General features: G+C 45.0%; 1 protein-coding gene across 2 annotated transcripts in view; it reads right to left on the reverse strand.

Moving 5' to 3' along the window:
- Positions 1–663: 663 nt before the first annotated feature.
- The window catches only part of UBE2O (ubiquitin conjugating enzyme E2 O), a 60,841-nt gene continuing 41,017 nt past the window's right edge, over positions 664–20,487 (reverse strand). Inside the window, exons 9-19 of one of the 2 annotated variants that reach the window (XM_081897531.1) lie at positions 19,489–19,530; positions 16,022–16,530; positions 14,002–14,156; positions 12,659–12,771; positions 11,860–11,988; positions 10,837–10,926; positions 6,066–6,732; positions 4,945–5,081; positions 3,914–4,117; positions 2,627–2,684; positions 664–1,519 (exon numbers count right to left, since the gene is read on the reverse strand). In XM_081897531.1, the coding sequence (XP_081753657.1) occupies positions 762–1,519; positions 2,627–2,684; positions 3,914–4,117; positions 4,945–5,081; positions 6,066–6,732; positions 10,837–10,926; positions 11,860–11,988; positions 12,659–12,771; positions 14,002–14,156; positions 16,022–16,530; positions 19,489–19,530 (2,862 nt within the window). In that variant the 3' untranslated portion in view covers positions 664–761. The remainder of the gene's footprint in view (positions 1,520–2,626; positions 2,685–3,913; positions 4,118–4,944; positions 5,082–6,065; positions 6,733–10,836; positions 10,927–11,859; positions 11,989–12,658; positions 12,772–14,001; positions 14,157–16,021; positions 16,531–19,488; positions 19,531–20,487) is intronic. The other variant, XM_081897532.1, reaches the window with a different exon arrangement.

Here is a 20,487-nt window from a genome sequence, read left to right on the forward strand (position 1 = left end):
AGGACAGCTCACCTAGCACTAAGCTTCTGTCTCAAAGTGGCCCATACAGTCAAGCAAAAACAAACGCCTTATATTCACCACTTTGTGGCTTTCTTGCAGCAAAAGTCCAAGCCTACACCAATTTCCAGGGAATTTATCTCCTCAGCTCACAGCAGCGAACCAAATCAAGAAAGCGCTCAGGACTGGCACAGAGCTGAAAATGTGGGCTATTCTAACTGACCGGCTTTAGTGACATTATGTCTGAAGAGAGAGGAGAGGAGCACTGCATCTTCCTCACAAGATATAAAACCACAGCACTGCATCTTCCTCGCAAGATATAAAAACAAGGCTTAAATCAAAAGCCTTCTCGACCATCAAGATCACCCATAGCACCCAAGAGGATCACCCAGGGAAGAGGGAGTGCCTTTGCACCAATAGGAGTTGAGAAGATCCAACGCCAGCTTTGCACAAGGTCCGGCATGGAAAGGTCACAGCTCCTATTCTCTCAGGATCAACCTGGAAACAGGAGCATGGTGTGGGTGGGTGCATGTGTGTGTCGCTGTGCAGAGTTGCTCAGCCATCCTGGGCACCTGGAATGTGGGAGGGGGGGAAAGAGAGAGAGCCTAAAATGAGTTATGGAAGCTTCTGCTTTCTCTATAACAAACCAAGCCGAGGAGGAATGAGTGCACTGAGAGTCTATTTATTGTTAACAAGTGTTGCTAGCTGCTTCCTCCTGGCTTCCCCTCCTTTTCTGTGCGTCTGTCTGCCCCTAACCTGATGTTTCATTTGTCTTCTGTCCACTCTGGGATGTTGGCCTCTACTAAGGCAGCCCGGTACTGCTGCAAGACTCCGCGGATGCTCTTTATAAACCCCTTGGACAGTGGGAAGAGGGGGAAGCCGATGTCGGGGTAGCCGCTCCTCTCCGGAAGAAAGCTCCTGTAGCTCTTTCTCCTTTTCTTTGGTTTCACACTAGGCTGAGCAGCAGAGTCTTGGGCAGCTTTACCCTCCTCCGTTGGGTCTCTGGCAAAGTGCGTTGCCCTGGCTTGGCCCATGCTCTCCGAGTCCGAATATTGATGGGCGTCGCTGGCAGCAAGCGTCAACATCGCGCAACCAGAGTCTTCCAGCTCCTCCTTGCCGTCAGGCAACTGGCTAACTGCGGCGGCGGCAGCAGCAGCCCCTAACTCTAGCTCTCCCAGAGGCCCCATGCCATCTAGAGGGCTCTCTGCCAAAACACCGCAGGCTGAATGCACAAAGGAAGGCTCTCCCAGGCTGATGTGGTCATGACTCCTTTCCACCAGCTCATTGGTCTCCACCCAGGACTCAATGCGGTGGACCAGGCGCCAACCGTTGCAGCAGAAGTGCTCGAAGATCTCCTGCTCAAAGACTTCCACCGGCTTGCGCAGCAGCTGCATCATCGACTGAACGACCCGGATCAGAGCCATCTCGTTGTAGCAGCGGCTGTTTTCGTAGCCCTCTTGCAAACCGCGGTCACTGTCGAAGCCAGCCTCGTTGTAATAAGGCTCGTTGACTAGGATAAGCCCTGATGTGAGAAAACGGAAGGGGAGGAAGAACAGGGAGCAGGGAGAATAAAGAATTTAGAAGGTTGCAGTGATGTGGGAAATGCACACGGCTGCCTTAGAGCAAACTATGGGACACGGCTGGAAAAGGGAAAAAAGGCAAGGAATTAAAGGTAACAGGAAGATGAAAGCACTATTTAGAATTTAAGGGAGGGGTGGAAATAACCTCAGTTTTGAAAAAAAACAAACTAAAATCCTATTTATTCAGGCTCTGAAGCCCAACAATTACTCAAAATTTAAGGTGGTTTTAACACCCATTTCAGAATTCTAACCCAGAATTACTAGGCTCATTATGTAATGAAGCTGAAACCTACACCATGCAAAGTTTTGATGAAAATTAAAGCACAATTCCACGGGGTGCCAGCACTTTTAGAAAGTTTTCTTTTAAGAAAAAACACCTCTATGGGTTTTGGATGCCTTAATTACTGCCAGTAGACAAACTGTTCTAACTAAAAGTCTTCCTAGCTTCTTTAGAAAATGGTTATGGTCCAGGCACACCAATTATGTTAAATTATCATAGGGGACAAATCACCCAACAATTTCTCATGAGAAGAATGCACTTCTTCATGTCTTCTACCTGCATGAGGCCCATTGTCCCCTGAAGTGTACATCCTACACACAAAGCTATTCATGTAGGCGCTCCAAGCTGCCCCTGGACATGCCAGGTTGGGTGCTGAATCATATGCAACAGTGGCCCTTCCCTTGGAGCAAGTAGACTGCGGAATGCCCACCTGCAGAGAGCAACAGTGATGCAAAATCCACCTATGCAAAAATAAACACTGCGTGGGCTGGCTTGGTTGCTTAATGGCTTTTAATGGCCAGCCAAGCTCAAGGAGTTACTTGCAGCTCCTTCTGTGAGCTGGCAGCTGTCTAGGTGGTGGTTTTCCTTTCAGGACATGAAACAGAAAGTAAATGCGTATGGGCATCCACAATTATAGGGTAATGAAATTAGCCTACAAAGTCAGCTAGCTGCGGAAGAAATAGGTTATTCTACCTATTTTCTCATATTCCCCTGCTGAAGGATACTCTTTGGCCCCACCTTTCTCCCCTGCTCCAACACTGGAATTTACCTTGGATTGAGATGAGTACTTGGAGAAGGCTGGATTTACTGGTCCACCTCTCTGTGCCCTGGAATAGACAAACAAAAAAGTAAGCCAATGTATTTAATGTTATTTATTTTAAAGCTTTACATGAGAACAATGAGCTTAATATCATGTGGATGGGCTGGGCATTCTATGTAATTATGGGTGTAACATCTGCATTATGTTACAGGCAGGTTCCAAAACCTGTGCTGATGCTCAGAACTGTGGTGACACCACACATGGCAGAGCATCACCTTCTAAGTTATGTGGTAAGGGCTGCCCGTAGCATTGCTGGGTCCTGGTGGCCGGAGACTACACTGCTCCACTAGCCCAAAGATCACTGCACTGAAGAACAGGGCTGCTACGTGAGCTGCACGCTGCAAGCCAAATGAAGGCCAATGCAGCTGCAGAACTGGACACAGCCAAGAGACGGCGCTGTTGCGACAACGCACCGTATTTTTTCGCTCTATAAGATGCACCAGACCGTAAGACGCACCTAGTTTTTGGAGGAGAAAAATAAGAAAAAAAATATTCTGAATCCCAGAAGCCAGAACAGCAAGAGGGATCGCTGCGCAGCGAAGGCAGCGTTCCCTCTTGCTGTTCTGGCTTCTGTGATAGCTGCGCAGCCTGCATTCGCTCCATAAGACGCACACACATTTCCCCTTACTTTTTATGAGGGGAAAAGTGAATCTTATAGAGCAAAAAATACAGTATATAAGATCTGGTAGAATGATTGTGTTTTGAGCCACAACGGATTTCAGTAGTGAGATTCCACTTATATATCATGTCAGCTTTTAATAGTGAGGTCAGCTCTAAAGTGTGTCGTGAAGAAAGGAAGTATTTTCTGACGAAAGCTTCTTGTGTCATTTTGCTATGCGTTGCTCTACTTCCTTCATAAACTTAGGAGCACTTCTCTGAGCTGTGGCTGTGACCGGCTGGGAGAATGGAAGCCCTTCCAGCAGAAAGCTACGGAGCCCATTAACTAAACCAATGGTTTAACACTCGCAAGCTACAGTTAAGGGGTGCATATATACTTCTGAGATATGTGCATGGGCAGCAAACTGTAGTTTAGAGTAGTATCTTCAGACTGCTAGCACAGCACCCTAACCTTGTCTTTTGAGAGGAAAAGATGAAGGAGATGAAGAAGAAGAAGAAGAAGAAGAAGAAGAAGAAGAAGAAGAAGAAGAAGAAGAAGAAGAAGAAGAAGGGCAATCTGAGGCAATTTATACAATGGTACTTGGAGGAGCCAATGGAAATAGTTTGAAGTTGTATTACCTTGCCTATCCAGGTCCCCAAAAGGCTTACACAGACTTTTCCATTGTCATACAAGTTGGGGTTCAGCCTCCCACTGCACTGGGAGAGGTAACGGAAAAGAGGGGGGACAGCCGGGTAGATGTTGGGAAGCTGGATGTCAAATAAAAAGAGGCCATCCTCATATGGTGTGCGCGTAGGTCCTTTGACGAGTGCCGAAAAGAGATCCTGTGAAGAGATCACAAGCCAAAGCATAATTCCATGAAGAAAAATCAACTTCAACTTCCGGGGAGCCTCTGCAGTGTTAACTAGGAAAATAGCAACATTACATTACATGGGCTGCATGCCAGATAACAGCACTGTGTTGGTAAAGCTATTGAACTTCACCCCCTGCTCCCCCATTTGTTCCATTTATGAAAATATCAGAGCAAAAGTACTTAACCCAGCTCCTAGAATTTAGTTCCTTTCGAGTCAGCAAAACAGTTATTTTACTTGCTGGTGTAACAGAATGCAACATTGAAAGCATTTATTTGCTATTGCCATGGCCAAAGAGAATGTCAGATTTCTTTTGGTGTGATAGATAACCCATCTCGTTACTTACGGTGGCTATTTCAGTCAATTTTGTGGGTGCTTAAGGAAGTTTTCTGGAATATATTGCCATTTTTCTGCTCTTTATTCTTTTTTATAGCATTCAGTTATGTTTGAATGAATGCAAAATTTCTACACTGTACTCTATGCGAAAGTGCGAGATGAACACACAGGACACAATAATGGGATTATTCACAACTGCTGTATAAGCCGAGCAAGTCAGAAGCAGAGATGCTAGTGACTGATGGCTGCAGGAGGAAAATGAAACCCTTTTCTATCTGCCTGAAGGCTGGCCAAGGTCTTCACAAATGAACGATATGGTCCCTTCAGCTAGGACGCATCTTAGACGATGGAGTTGTTTTTTGGATCCTGGCTTGTGTTTTAATGGTGACAGCTCTAACAAGGATGAGGAGTACCAAAACACTCTTGGTGGAGTGTCAAATACATACTGGGTTGTGTGAACTTACCATTCTGTCTTCAAAGGTTTTGACCATGATACCATCTGGCAACGAGGTTGCTAGCAGGGCCATTTCTTTCCTCACTGTGCTGAAAAACTTCTTGGCTTCTGGAGGCTGGAATTCCATTTTCTTAAAGGCATGGCTATCTAATGGGACAATGAAAAAACCAAGACAGTGGGTTAAAAGAACCTCCCACTCCACACAACCATGCAATTATCCTTAAGGAGATTATGTTGCTTTTGCCTAATACTGGTCAGAAATTGCTTAAAATATTATGCTAGTTGGTGAAGGAGAAAGATATGGCTCTTATATCCTACCCTTCTATTCGTGGTCAAAAAAGCTAGCAGGTGTTTTCATCACATGTTTCCTCCCAGGCCAAATAAAAAGCTCAGCCATGAAAACACCTCTCAGAGACAAAGAAGAATAATCCACGGCCAGTTATCACACCAAGATACAATGTAAAAGGTCAGGACTACCTGACTTTTACTAAACTAAATTTTACTCGATATGTAATTATTCATGAAAAACAGCAATGATAAAATACAATGCATATTTATAAAATGCAGGTAAATGCAGTGTAACAGTCTACAAATTGTAACAGTCTGCAAACACCTACAGCGCCGAGGACCTTCTGGCGGTTCACTCACTGCAGGAAGTGAGGTTACAGGGAAGCAGGCAGAGGGCCTTCTCGGTAGTGGCACCCGCTCTCCCATCAGATGTCAAGGAAATAAACAACTACCTGACTTTTAGAAGACACCTGAAGGCAACCATGTTTAGGTCTGATGTTTTATCGTGTTTTTCATATTCTGTTGGGAGCCACCCAGAGTGGCTGGGGAAACCCAGCCAGATGGGCGGGGTATAAATAAATAAATTGTTGTTGTAGCTGCCAAACAGTGGGTTAAAATGGCTTCTAAGTACAGTAACAAAATGCAATGTGTTTTGAAAGTGTTGCTTATTTGCAACAGGCCATTAAGTGCAAGAGACTGAATGCAAGTTGAGGCACATACTGAATTCTGCAAAGTTTACCTTTATCCCACCTTTAAATACAGGCTTCCATAGAATGAAAGAGGGATGCTGCCGCTTTATTGTCCAGCACTGCCTTCCCTCAAAGGCGGTTGCCTGCCACTCACCTGGGGCACACTCCAGTACAGAGAAGACTTCCCCCTTGGCACTGGTGAATGTAACGCCAGGCTTGCCTCCATTCTGCTGGCAAAGCACAGGAGTCTCGCTAGGCCACTCTGACGTCACTGGGGTCTGCGTCTGTGCCTCTCTCTCTTCCTTCTTTTCTGCCTCTGCCATGGCCTCCATCTTTTCTTCTTCCACAATTGCTACGTTGTCCAGGGTCTTCTTCAGATTCTCCTGCAGCTTCTTGATATCATCCAGGAACTTCTTCTCGCGGGTGGGCTTCTCGGGTTCGACCGTCGGAGAAGTCGGGTAGCCCGTCAACAGCTGCTCAACGGTCATGTTCTTCAGGCTCTCCAAGATCTTGATGGCCTCCTTCAACTCTCGGAAGCTCTTTGGGGTCCCTTCCTTGCCTGATTTATCAACTGCCAAGTCGGCCACTGCCATTGCCACAGCACCTTGAACTTGCTCCTCCACCTTTTTCACCTCTTCCACAGGTGGCTCCTCAGGCTCAGCTTCCTCTGCTTTGGAGTGGTCATCTTCCATGAGGCCGTTGTCCGTCTCCCAGCTGTCACTCTCATCTTCCCACTCATCTGAGGAGGCGCCACTTGTGCTGCCATCTATGGAATCAAGGTCTGTTTCTTCATCCATCTCAGATTCTATGTTATACAAATGCTAGAAGCCAGAGAGAGAGAGAGAGAGAGAGAGAGAGAGAGAGAGAGAGAGAGAGAGAGAGAGAGAGAGATCTATTAATTAAGAAAAGGGTTGTCATCCCACCAGTAAAAGGGAATGAGAAGCATTTCTTCACTCTAAGGACACATCGGAAGCAGACGCTGGGGGAGAAATTAGTTTTAATGCGAGTCTACCTGATGCTCACTTCCTAAAATAACACACGAACCGAAACACAGCTATCCTACTCTTTCTGAATGGCGTGATGCACTTCTCCAACCAAAAATAAATAAAAAAAAGAGGACAAAGTGTATATTAGGGAAAGTGTGTGCAAAATACTTAGTGAAAATAATATACAAAAATGCTTTCTATTGTAAGGGAAAGCTGCACCCCAAAACACAGCGCCAGATTCAACTAACCAGAAGCATGAGCAAGGACTTCTGCCACTGCAATGGGGCTTCCCCCTCCCACAATTCGGCTCTATGGGGAAGTTGGGAGAATCCCCAGAGAAGCGCTCAGGGGGAGGAGAGGGGAAATTGATGGAACAATCTGGTTAGTGCTCTGTGGAAACCTCCCTCATATAATAGGCAAAAACATGTACAATTTTCATGCGGACTTCAAAAAAATTGCATGCATGTGGAAATGAGGAGAACCGAATCTGAGATTGAAAGAATGAGTAACGAAGAAAAAACCAAATGGACAGATTTGCCCATCGCTAGGCAAACTCCCACTGGGCTGACTTTCAGGTGGATCCTACATGCCTCGACTGCAGATCTTATGCAATACCCATCTACAGGATTCTGAATCAGCACTTTACCCTCAAAAAGTAGGGCACCCTGGGTTAACTGGAGCAGTTTATAAAAAGGCTACAGTGAGCTTGAAGATCTGCAGCAGACTAGAGAGCAGCACGCATTAACTCTGCTAGACGGAAGATCCCAGGATACTGAACTCCTCTTAACAAGTCTATTTACTCCATGCTGCCATTTATCACATTTCTCCCTTGCCGTTTTTGATAAGCTGCTTGATGTTTTTGTTGGAACAGGACCAAACCCTCCACTTTCAAAGTGACAACCTGTGAACTACACGGAAATGCCTATCGCTTTCCTCCTACACAGAGCTGTTCTTATGATCCGAATAATCCTCAGGCTGCCGCACTCCGCAGCGCTCTGTTTCCACCGTGTGCCTCTTCTGATCTCTGTTGTGTCTATTAGGGATGTGACTTTTCAGAATACGGCCCTCTTGTCCTCCACCACCCAGCCCAATTTTCTTTCTGCTCAAACTGCAGGGGGATTTAACAAAGATGTCTTGGAGGTTGCATGAGATGTACAGATACCCTTCCGCATATGGTCTTCAGTACACCTTTTCACAGATGCCTGCCATGATGAAGGGGGAAAAAATATACATAGAAGCATTGGTAGCTGCAGAAGTAGTACTTTGCTGTCCACCTTAATCTACAACCACAAATCAAATTAATAGCTTTTTTTAAAAACAGTATAAACTTTTATTATAGGTTGGGTGCAGAATTGTACAGAGACAGTTGTCCTTTGTGGAAGTGTACGCCAGACCTGTGATCTGATCACATGTGACAGGAGTGGGAAGGGAGACAGCAGAGGGCTTTGTATCCCACTTCCATAGCTCAGGCACTGGACCATTCTGCTGCAATTAAAGGAGAACTGCTGGTTCAGAAAAAGAAAGCCTCGAATGCCAAGCATTTATGCACATGAACAGGCTTCTGAGGCAAAAGCAAACCACTGCGGGTGCTGGCTATAGCAGAGACGCAGCAGCTATCTGGAAATGAAGAGACCAGGCATGAGCTAAAAAGCTTTCAGTACTGCGGTCCCCTCTAACGTTGCTTTGGGACAAATTTAGCTGTAATGCCTCTCCCAGCGGATCTTTTTCACCTAGAAACACCAGCTTATGCAAGGATGCTACACACACACTGATCATCAGTGTTCTAGAAGCAGGAAAACTGGAAATGGGGGCAGGGAGCATGGCTGCTGCACTGCAGATGTTCGAGCTAGTGAAACCCTTGGGGTAGTCAACAGTTTGCCCTCCAGATAAATGTTGGACTCAAACTCCCATAATCCTGGGCCACTGGTCATGCTGGCTGAGGCTGATGGGAGATGGAGTCTAACACCACCTGAAAGTTGCCATGTTGCCTGCCCTGCCCCATAAGCTTATTCCCAAACCATTCTATTTCATCTGCTCCTCCTCCCTTTCTCTAATTCAACTAAGGGTATTATTTTACAATCGTTCATGCATGTGGAGACATGCTGGGGCAGTGCTTTTCCATGAATCCCGGGCTTCCTTGAAAGCTCTGTTTTGTCAATGAGATCCACTGTGTACAAGTGTTTATAACATAGCTATCGGGAAAGCGTTGAGGGCATGAACTGAATGCACCCTGCAATGTGTGACAACGTAGGCCAACAGTCCTAACCAGGACCCTGCTTCAACTGTGTGCAGACCCTAGCACCTCCTCACAAAGAATCTTCTGCAATACGTAGAGGTTCCTTGACATGCAAGTAAATATGAAAAATTAGAAAGCTGTTGAACTAAAGCAATGGGTTTCTCCTTTGGGGTTTATTTTGGAGAAATGTGCCTACCTGCACTTCATATTGCTTTCTATGCAAGCGTTGAGAGGGCTACATGCATGCTACATGTACTTTAACTCAAAAATTACCTTCACGGGAATCAGTGGCAGAAGTGCCATAGCTGAGGTTTTATTTTATACCTTCCATCCCATCAAGGTGGCTCATAGGAGAAAATGAAAACGATGGCGTGGATCCAAATAACCCTTTGCGCACCATCCAAACAGGTCCTGCTAAGCTGCAGGAGATGCTTCTGGAAGGACACCAAAGGGTCTGCACACCCTGGAAGGTGAGAGCGGGGAAGCCCTTCGGCATGAGTGGAGCTCTGCTCGCAATTCCTTGGATCCACTTAAAATTGGGAGTGGGAGCATCTCCAGATGTTGGTGAACTCCAAATCCCATCAGGCGCAGCCAGCATGGCCACTCATTGTCAGGGGCAATGGGAGCTGTGGTCCATCACTATTTGGATGGCCACACGCTCCTCTTCCCTGACTTAAGTTAAAAGCCAGCAGAGAGAGTACAAGTCAGCAGCATCAGAAAACCCAAAACTCCATCTAGCAGTTCCTGCTGCTGCAACCTAAAGTTCCAAATAACTTGTTAATCTATAGGCCTCAACATGCAAAAGCCCACTGAAACAAAAGAAGTCTTCATTGAGGTGTATCTCAGAAAAGCTAGAAAAGGAATAGCTAAGGACAAAGGGGGAACTGTAGATTGCAGGCAGGAGCTACTAGGAAAACTCCTTGCATAACAAAAATTCCCTGCAAAGTCATTCAAAGGATCCTGGCTTTTGCAGAGAACGAAAACGGAAGCAGCAAGTTTAGACTGCAGCATAAAGAGACATCAGTAGTGCCACAAGTCGGTTTCATCGACAGCTTGCATCCAGAGCAGCAATTGCCAACCTTTTAGGACCAGGGGGCACATTTTTAATTCACTGAGTGTGCTCCAGTCACAAAATAGCTGCTTTTGGGGTGGGTGGGGGTGGCATAACACAAAATGGCTGCCACAAGCCTCATGGCATAACACAAAATTAGAGAGAAAGCCACTCCTGGCAAGCTTATGCTTAACACGGGAAGTCAGCTAAGTCCTGCTCGTCCTGATTGTGAGATCACACAATATTGATTTTACACACACACATATAGATGCTGCCACTGTCTAGTAGCAGCAAGATATGTTCCTCAGTACCAGGAAAAATATACAAAGTGGCCACACCATACTCTCATGTCACAGGAATTGCTTGGAAGGTTTTGCCCCATAGCTTTCTTTTAATGAAAGTTCAGAGTCTTGGGCATCAGCCCAGGAGCACAAGTGAAAATGTTCATGGGCACCATGGTGCCCACAGTCACTGACTTGGTGACCCCTGACTTAGAGCAATCCATTTCCAAGGTTCAACAAATTCAAAGCAAATGTAAGAGCTGATGAAAAAGAAGAAACAAGCATTCCCAGTTTCAGACAAAATGCCCCCTCCTTGCTATAAAGGCATGGGACCCAATGAACAACAGCTCCACCAAGCAGAGGCAGCTTACCTGTGGCAGAACGATTGTCCTGGAGTTATCAGCCCACACAACTTCCACTTTGCTGCTGAAATCCACACGGGCCACCTGACCCACAGAGGGCTACGGAAACAAACACAACAAGCCTTAGATCCAGCTTAACTCGACCTTCTAGAATACCAGCAGTTAGCAACTATTTTCTCCAAGTGAGTGGAGCGCGTAAGCAAGGAGGAGGATATCAGCAGAGTCAGCCAAGAGAAATTGTAATGATTCCTGCTGCTGCTGCAATTGTACGGAGGGGGATGTCCCATGCAGGACATTTCCCAAACTAATCCACCTCAAAGACAGTGAACTGTACATTAAAACGACCTCAGCGCTACTCATCTCCAGTCTCTCTGAAGAATCCATTTTTAAAGTATTTGACAGGCCTGCCATCTTGTGGTGGATTGAGGAACTGGCGTTTGAGCCTTCCAACTGTTTTCCCCTCGGCAGATGGCGTCTTTATGTGGTTTCCTCACAGAGATGATCTACACTGAACCTGGCCTTGTATATATGCTGAACATGTTCACAATAGGCTGTCTCTGTCACTTGCTCAGCAATGTTCAATACGATGCCGGAGACGAGACTTTAAAAAGCCCAATTAAAATTGTACCCGAAGCCAAGTAAGTCTGTGTTCATAAGCTGTTTAGAAGTTTCAGGTCTACAGATTTCTCTACACTGCTTCATTACTGAAGAAGGCAATTAGGAAGAGGCATGATGGCCTTTTAGGCTATTAATTCATGCATGTATCATCTCTCCACTCAAATTATGTAAGCTTTACGCTTCTGCGGCCGATAGATTCCGATGACCTTATTGTTACGTTCTGCTTAGCTATTGCATCTGCTACAAGGGGAGGACCTCAGTTCTATGTATGTGCCGAAAAAGAATAGCCTCTCTTCTTCTAGAAAGTGTGCAAGGATGCATGTCTATTAGGAACACTAAGCAGGACAAGACGGTCTATGGCAACTGCATTTCCCCCTCCCGCAGTATTAGGCCTCAAGGAAATGCAAGACCTACCTCATTTTCACCAACTGAAGCACCATCCTCAGCATTGCCAATGCGGATCACAAAATCAGTCGTGCGGAAGCGGAAGTCTGGGTGATCAGCGATGTCATACACACTGACATCCTCCTCCTCCCCAATCAGCTGGCAAAGAACACACCATGTTTAAGACCAATCCTCGTTCAGATTTTCCAATTCCTAAATGCTTCCAAGAACAACAGCCTGAAACTCAAGACATTCTGCTCAATGCTGCTACATTGAGATATCTGGTACAAGGCCTCATGCATATATAATCTTTAAAAGAACTCTGAAGACTTGACTAAAACAGGTAGGCACTCACAACTTTTACCACACTGCGGTGGAAGATTCAGAACAAGAAACCTCCACGTGCATTTCCAAAGTGGTAGAGTCACGTGAAAGGAGGACTGTACAGTCCTGTCCATCTGCACCAAGCTCTAACCTTCTACAATACACTCATTCAGGGCTCCTGTTCTCCCCCACATGGCACCAAAACAGAGGATGAGAACAAATCAATCTGCCCAGGTTAACATTTAACATAAAGGAGGATCCAGTAAGAGGATCTGAGAGTATCCTCTCAGGTTAGGAGAGGTTACTTACACCTAACCTTGATCTAGCATTGAAAAAAGATAAAATCCACATTAGGGTTTATTGGGGAAAAGATTGGAAAGGAAAAAAGTCAGCGCAGTATCTATCACTTTTAAATACAGCTTTTCCAGTATACTGAAGTGTACAATGAATAAAAGTCCACATAAACATAATAAGGGCACACAAGACAAGGACCTTTGCTTCTTACCTCAACATCATCTCCACTAGGCCTCAACTTGAACCATTTCACCACACAGGTGCGGCCAACATGGTCACCTGACTGCACCACTCCATACATCCCAGGATCCTGAGAACCCTGTGCTATTTAGGGTTGAAGAAAGAAGACTCCGATAAGAGAGAGCAGCATACTGAAGCGTCAAATCCTCTTTTTCTAGAGGCTTAGGCAAACAACAGTGGGAAAAGGACTAATATTCCACAAGGATTAGAATCATAGGATTGCAGAATTGCAAGGCACCCCAGGGTCATCTCAATTAGATCAGGCAAGTCCAACAGGTAGATCGTGATCTACCGGTAGATCACTGGACATGCGTGGTAGATCACTGGCTCCCCCCAAAGAAGCTCAATAACTTTGGCTCCCCTAAAGAAGCTCAACATTTTAGCCCTGCACCCCTTCCCAAAAGGTATTTTCTTTCCTCCTCCCTAAAAAAGCTCAACAACTTGACCTGAACCCCCCAAAAGGGGGTAGATCACTGCCAGTTTTTAGCTCTGTGAGTAGATCGCAGTCTCTTGGGAGTTGGCCACCCCTGAACTAGATCATCCATAACAGATGGCCATCCAACCTCTGCTTAAAAGCCTCCAAAGGAAAGAGAGTCCACCACCTCTCATGGGAGTCTGTTATGGACTGGAAGTCTCTTAATAGATAAGTAGAAAGTATATTCAAACACTTACTTGCGCTCCTTGGGTCATATTCAACATAGAATTAAGTGGATTGTTTCCCTCTCCTCCCCCTGTGCACCCACTAAATCTGGTCTGAGGGTTCCCCCAACTCTCTGGAGCAGATTTGGGGATAGCATGGGGCACACATAGGGGGGAAATCACACTGCGCTAGTGCTAATCCTATTTAAATGAATACAGCCCCTTTTCCTTTCATCTAGGGTCCACTAATGAAAATACTGTATGGAGACAGATTTTAGACACAAACTGAAGAGTGGCTTATTTTCTTTGGAGAAATTCTATCTGACAAATATAATAGGCACAGTTGCCATATTGTATCTGAAGTACTTGGTATCTCAAGAGGAGGACTACCTGTATGTTTTTTTTAAAACACCAGGATAGATCAATTTACAATATGGTGAATAGGCAAAAGCACCTTTCACTACTGCCTGCCTGAATACGAAGGGGTGCCACATTATCCAATTTATTACTTTAACAATTGTGAGGGTCAAAGTTCATCAACAAGATAAGATTCTCAGGAAATATGCTAAAAGTGGACAATGCTGGTGTTATTACATTCAATGTTATTGGCAGTCTAAAGATGCAGACTCAAAACACAATTGTAAAGGTGAAAACAATGCACATCACACCAATTACCTCTCTTGTCCACCACAAAATCCCCAGGGCAAAACTCGTTGTTGTCCAAGTGATGGACAGGAAACAGCTCATTGGAACGAATGGTTTTCTCCACTGTGCCATCCTGCCACATCACATCAGCTGAAGTCATCGTGGTCACCACTTCCACAGCAACCCTGTGACCAAAAAAGGCAGCGAATTACAGAAGACGCCTCCTACAGCAAGTGGAGTCAGACAAAATGGGGCCTTCTGATCGCACCAAAAGCAATCACATCAGATGAAACTAGCTCCTTTCAACTATGTGCTTCAGCAGCTTCTGTTCTCATCAAGCACCAACCATTGTTCTATCTAACTGGGAAGAACAAGTGGCCCAAAACGTCTCAAGAATGATCTCGGCCAGCTGCTGCAGAAAACATTCTGGGTACCATTAATTTCTAAAAAAGCTTTTATATATATTTTTAGGCTTGAAGGACACGATTCAAGATGAACTTGCAATTTTATCTAATTGGCTGGAAGCAATGGGTAGTGACTAACAGATAACCTAGTTGTCCGTACTGTATGTACTTGATTTTAAACCACCTTATAGTCAAAATGGTGAGGCATGCCTATTGCCTCACAGCTTAATTTCCCCCTCTTTTTGATGGTGGTAAAAGAGGTTGGACTGACATCTTACAGCTGAATGGGCATGATACTGCAGCTCATATACAGTACAGTGGTACCTCAGGTTAAGAACTTAATTCGTTCTGGGGGTCTGTTCTTAATCTGAAACTGTTCTTAACCTGAGGTATCACTTTAGCTAATGGGGCCTCCTGTTGCCGCCATGCGATTTCTGTTCTCATCCTGAAGCAAAGTTCTTAACCCGAGGTACTATTTCTGGGTTAGCGGTCTGTAACCTGAAGCGTCTGTAACCCGAGGTACCACTGTACTTCTTAAAGCAGGAGTGGAAAACCCTAGGCCAATGGTTTAAACGTAGTCCCCCAAGCCTCTCTATTTGCCCTTCCTTGGGACTCTTCACAGGCCTCTCTATCTCCCCTCCCCAGCCACATCCAGTACTGGCCCTTGACTGTGTTTGTCTGGATGGAATGCGCCAACCAATGGGGATAATGCTTTTTCCTGCCCTTGATGGAGGATACATAGGAGTGTAGAGTGTATGTGTAGAGACTAGTGTCCTGTATAAAAAGTAAGTGCTACCTTTCTTTATTGCTCTGTCCTCCTTGACTCCATTTCTGAGGTGCAGGGATCTGGAGCAGAGCCCCCTTGCCCCACCCCCACATCTCATCTTTCAACCCTGCCAGCTGACGCCCTCCGCTTCATGCCTTCCTTGGCAGTGGCCCGGACGCTGAGACCGAGGCAGAGCTCCGAGTCACCGGCTGCAAGCTCATTCAGGCCCCCGGGATCCTCCTGAGCCTCCCCTTAGCATATTTATTGTGGCCTCTTTCTCTCTCCTGCCTGGTGGACTCAACTACCCACCCTGCTTGCTCCCCTCATTGGCCACTTTTGCTACCACATTGGCCAAGATGTGGATGAAGAAGCGGGAGGAGCTGGTGGTGGATGGGCTGTGGCACTGCTGGACTTCCCAGATGGCCTCTACACCGAGTGCAGCAGAAACGCCAGAATGGAGAAAATTCTACTCCAAACACTTTCCAAAAGTGTTTTTTAAATCCCCACATATATCGGAAGGCATCCGTTTATAAAGCTGCAGTAGAAACTGGGGTTTTGGGTTACTTGGTCCCAGTGAATGGGAAAAGGCAGTCAGACTGGTGCCTTTAACTGGGTTAATTTTATTCCTTCTACAGAGATCTGTGAGACCTGAATTCACACACTTGCCTCATACTGGGCATCCATGGAGTCATCACAGTTTGCTCTTTGCATTTCTCTTGAACATGAACATGAACGTTCTACACAGGCCGTCAAACTAAAAACCCATCCTGATGAGGTTGAACAAATCCTTGTGCCACGGACATTTTAAATACACACTCACATTTGACTGTGAAAACTCAGAACTGGCAGGATTTAATGGCATGTTTAAGGGCAGCCTTACCTGTCGCCTGGCTTAAACTCGCGGGAAACCTTGGTTTTCTTCTTCTTATGCTTCCTCTTGAGGTTTTTGATGGAGAGTGGGATACTCTTCTTGCGCCCTGTGCCACTGCCGCTTTGGGAAGAGGCTGTGGAGCTGGCAGAAGAGGTCACAGAGCTGGTGTCGTCTGTGTCATCTGCTGCTTCGTCGTCAGCATCCTGTTCTATTGACTGGAGCTTGTAGTCTGAGGAGCCATCATTCCGCTTCAGAACAAATGGTGGTTGCAACTGCAGCCCAGCTGCTTCGCAAGGGACACCTTTTCCCGTTCCATCAAGGTGCTCTTCCTTTACTTCTTGTAAGCTTACAGCATCATGGGCAGAGTCCTCTAGTTCACATTTTAAGCCGGCTTTAGGTTCTTCAGATGGTTGGTCACCTGCTGCGGCAGATTCTGCTTCAGGGAGGTCAAGGGCACCCTGTGAGTCTGGGGATATCGACATGATCTTCACTATCTGCTTCTTCAACAATCTCCTCACCTACAGAAAATAAAGGATGGTCAACAGATGTAGCCCCAGATGTAGGAAGAGTTTTTAGCCAGAACTCATGCTGCTGAGTTGAGCAGATGAACGGTTTTGTATTCTATGCAATTCTTGGACTCTATTTTCCTTTAGCATTTTGGCCCTTGAGTTAAGACGGCTTTCACTGGAAGACTGATGGGCAAGTCTTCCTTGCTAGCCTGGAGTTCTCTACAGGAGTAGTGACCACTCTATTGAGAAGCAACAAGCAACTGGGTTGCATCCAGCAATCTTGTCCCATTAGCACAAGGACTTTTGCCTGTACACTTGGCTCAATTCAAAGGACTTCCTTGCCCAGAGCAGATATTGGGGGGGCACAGGGGGGAGAGGAGAGGGAGAGGAAGTCCTTTTGCATAGGCAGAGGGGTCCTTGTGCCAACATTACTAAAACCCACAGTGGTTATGACTGGCTGAGGCAGGAAACACCCCCGGCAAGCCATTTCTAGGTTTCTCCATCAGAATGACTCAGTTCTGGATGTCGCAAAGCAGGTCCAGCCCACTAAGAAGAGCAATGAAGACAAACCAGCATGACAACATTATGTCACTTTCAGGTGTCCAAGGTGATGCGGATAAAAGCACAAGTAGCCAAAGGCCACAGAGGCCTTGAGAGGCCAGCATGGGGCCAGGAAAATACAGTAAGAGGAGAGTGTGGAGGAAGAGACTTTAAAAGTTCATTAGCTGTAAATGCACTGGTGAAACACAACAGTTCTTGAGACATTCTTAAGAAGACCTTATTAATATACTATGTTGCCCAGTTGGGACTCAGTTGCCTAGCCTTCTTTACAATGTACCTCTCTCACCTATTTTTTTTTTAATAGCACCATTACTATGGTTTTCTGTTCAAACTAATTTCTTAAGTATGTTTATTGGCATTTAGCAGAAATCGCACTGCAAAAAGTGGCAGGAACAAGTCTCTGAAGTGGTGAAGCTATCCTTGCTTTCCAGGAGGAAGATTAACTTTTTCTAGGAGGACTTCATATCCCCAACACTACATCTAGCTTCATAGCAATAAATCTAAAGCCATTATACCTTAATGTTAAGTCGTGGAGGGAAGACAAAGATTCAGCTATGATTAAATATAAAACTAAAACCTTATTCATCAGTCAAAGCCAGCAGAGCACCGTTCCCAACAACGGTACTCCCCACCAGATTCTGTTCTCTTTCCACCCAAGAGCCACTCACCCCGACAGAAAGTTTAGTAATCAATTTATACATTTAACCCCCCCCCCCAAACTCCTGTCACTCTAGTTTAGGGACTGAGAACCTCCAGCCTGTGGGCAATTTCCCCCAAATTGCACTCACTTGCCCCACACCTGACATTATATGCGCAATCAGGTGTGTGGCAGGTATAGACATGGCTGGATTGGAAGAGCAACCGACTTTCCCAATGGGGAACTGCAGCTGATCCCTGCAGAAAGCAGGATTGAAGTCACTGCCCATCAGCTAGTTTGTGGTGGCAAGTATCAATATAAAAACCTAAATTCTTGGGTTCATTACAGTCTATAGTGTCATAACTGACACAGGCAATTCAGAGTATTGTCATGTCAACACATACCAACACAGAGAAAAGTGAGGTTCCCAACTGTGTTTCCCTCATATTGCAAATACAAAAGGTGGGGGTAAAGAGAAGAGGATGTGTGGGGGAGAATCAGAAAGCGGAATACTTTAAACATTATTTTTCTGCGCCGTCAGTTCTCCCCTGTAAATGCGCAACCCAGATGTTAGTAACTGGTTCCCACATATATCCTGCCAAGTTTCAAAACCAGAAGTAAGTCCTGATGCAGAGAAAATTCCCTAGGAGGTACTTGCACAAGAGAACTTCCAGGTTTAGGAGGCATTTATGCTCTCCTCCCTCCCTACTTTTTACCTATAAGTGTCCTCATGCCTGCAATCCTCTCACTACAGCAAGTAAGAGCTTAGAAACCTGGATGGTAATATTTAGTTGCACTAACTGGAGTGGATACCATTTACCGTATTTTTCGCTCTATAAGACGTACCAGACCACAAGATGCACCTAGTTTTTGGAGGAGGAAAACAAGAAAAAAAATATCCTGAATCTCAGAAGCCAGAACAGCAAGAGGCATCGCTACGCAGTGAAAGCAGCAATCCCTCTTGCTGTTCTGGCTTCTGGGATAGCTGCGCAGCCTGCATTCGCTCCATAACACACACACACATTTCCCCTTACTTTTTAGGAGGGAAAAAGTGAGTCTTATAGAGCAAAAAATACGGTATGTTGCCCCCATTGAGTTCTGTAACAAAGGAAATAAGCAGCATCTAAGGCAGCCATGAGAGGAGAAAACAGGCCAATAATTCCAGACACTGCCATCATCAAGGGCAGGCCATGCTCCTGTCTCCAGGTGATAAGATATTATCTACTTCTACAATGCAAAGCACTGCTGTCAGGGGAGCAAGACCTGCCAACACCCCTTCTGCCTGGTGACCTCAACCAGCAGGGGCCTCCCCTGTCAGGATGGGGAGATAAGTGTTGCCGTGAATATTATACAGATTTCAGTTAAAACATGCACTTTCCTCCTGGCATATCTCTATCACGTGGACAGACATGAATCTTATTATTACTAATTTAGATTATCAAAATTACACAAAATGAAGTTAGAATTGGCTAAGCTGTTCTTAAAAAGGTTAAGATAACCTTTCCCTGGAGGAGGAATTGTGGCACTTAAAAAGAATGACACCTACAAATAGACTCTTCTTAAGCAATGTGGGTTTATCTAGAAAGAGATCAACAAATGTCAAAATCTGCTGATGAGTTTACATGGAAAAATAAGCTATTTAGAATATTAACAGCCTTTTTGGAGGAAGGTGGCATTTGAATGCTGAAATTGGAGACACTTAGCTACCGTACAGGAGGAAGTTCAAGGCTTTTAAGAAACAGATATAGAATAAGTGTTTAGTACAGTACCTTTTCAGGCTTTACGTTGGATACGAAACAAGGACAGGCCATCTGCAATATTAAACACCACAGTGTTGGTATTATTGATGAAAGCATGGGAATATTTAAAGAGGAAAATTAAGTCCAAAGAAATGATTCACAGTTTGATTGCATCTTATTCATATTTTAACCCAAAGGGGAGATTTAGAAAATTTTGGTTCCGTTTTCTTAGAAGTAAATTCTGATTTTGTAGGAAAAAAATACCACTATAGTGACACATGAAACCACTTAACGCAGGCTGCTAAACTAGTGAGCTAAGCAGACAGACAACCATGTTTCGTGGCCTGTCAGACGCTTAACAACCTCCCTCAAAAAGATCACAAAAACAGGGGGTTAATTGAGCCTATGGTAAACCACTATTAATGCCTGTAGACTGCACTTGGTTGGATCTGCAAGCAGGATTAAGGAATGTAGTCCTCACAATTCTCATTAAAGAAATACTGTAATGAGAGACACAGACCTACCTGTTACTAACAGAGCTAAGCAAATTGCACTATGAACAGCTAGGGTAAATTGTCCATAAACTAAAACTACAAGGGCAGAAATGAAACTTAGCATGTTATTACAACAAGACACTGGAAGACGCTAATAAGCTGTCCTATCCAAGTTAAATAAGAGCATTCTTTAGAAATATGTGAATTTCCATATTTTGTTCATTATTAACAAATATGTTAAACTCTTTTTCACTGTCAAAAGTAGCTGCTAGAATGGTATACATCTGATAATGGAAAGATACCAAAACCCTCAATATATTTGAATGACTATTAAAGTGAAGATATTTAGCAATTGTAAGTATTAAGAAGCCACATCCACAGGCTAGGCAGGAAAAAAAATAAATTCACTGAAATATAAGTAGAGCAGAAAGGTCCAAAAGTACTTCAAAAGGGAAGGAGGCAGCTATATCTAGCACAGTACACCTTAGCTGTATTATTTTAATTGTGTAGTTTCCTTTCTACACTTGGTAGAAGC

The sequence above is a fragment of the Podarcis melisellensis genome (assembly GCF_964234715.1).
Source record: "Podarcis melisellensis genome assembly, chromosome: 2".
Taxonomy (NCBI): domain Eukaryota; kingdom Metazoa; phylum Chordata; class Lepidosauria; order Squamata; family Lacertidae; genus Podarcis; species Podarcis melisellensis.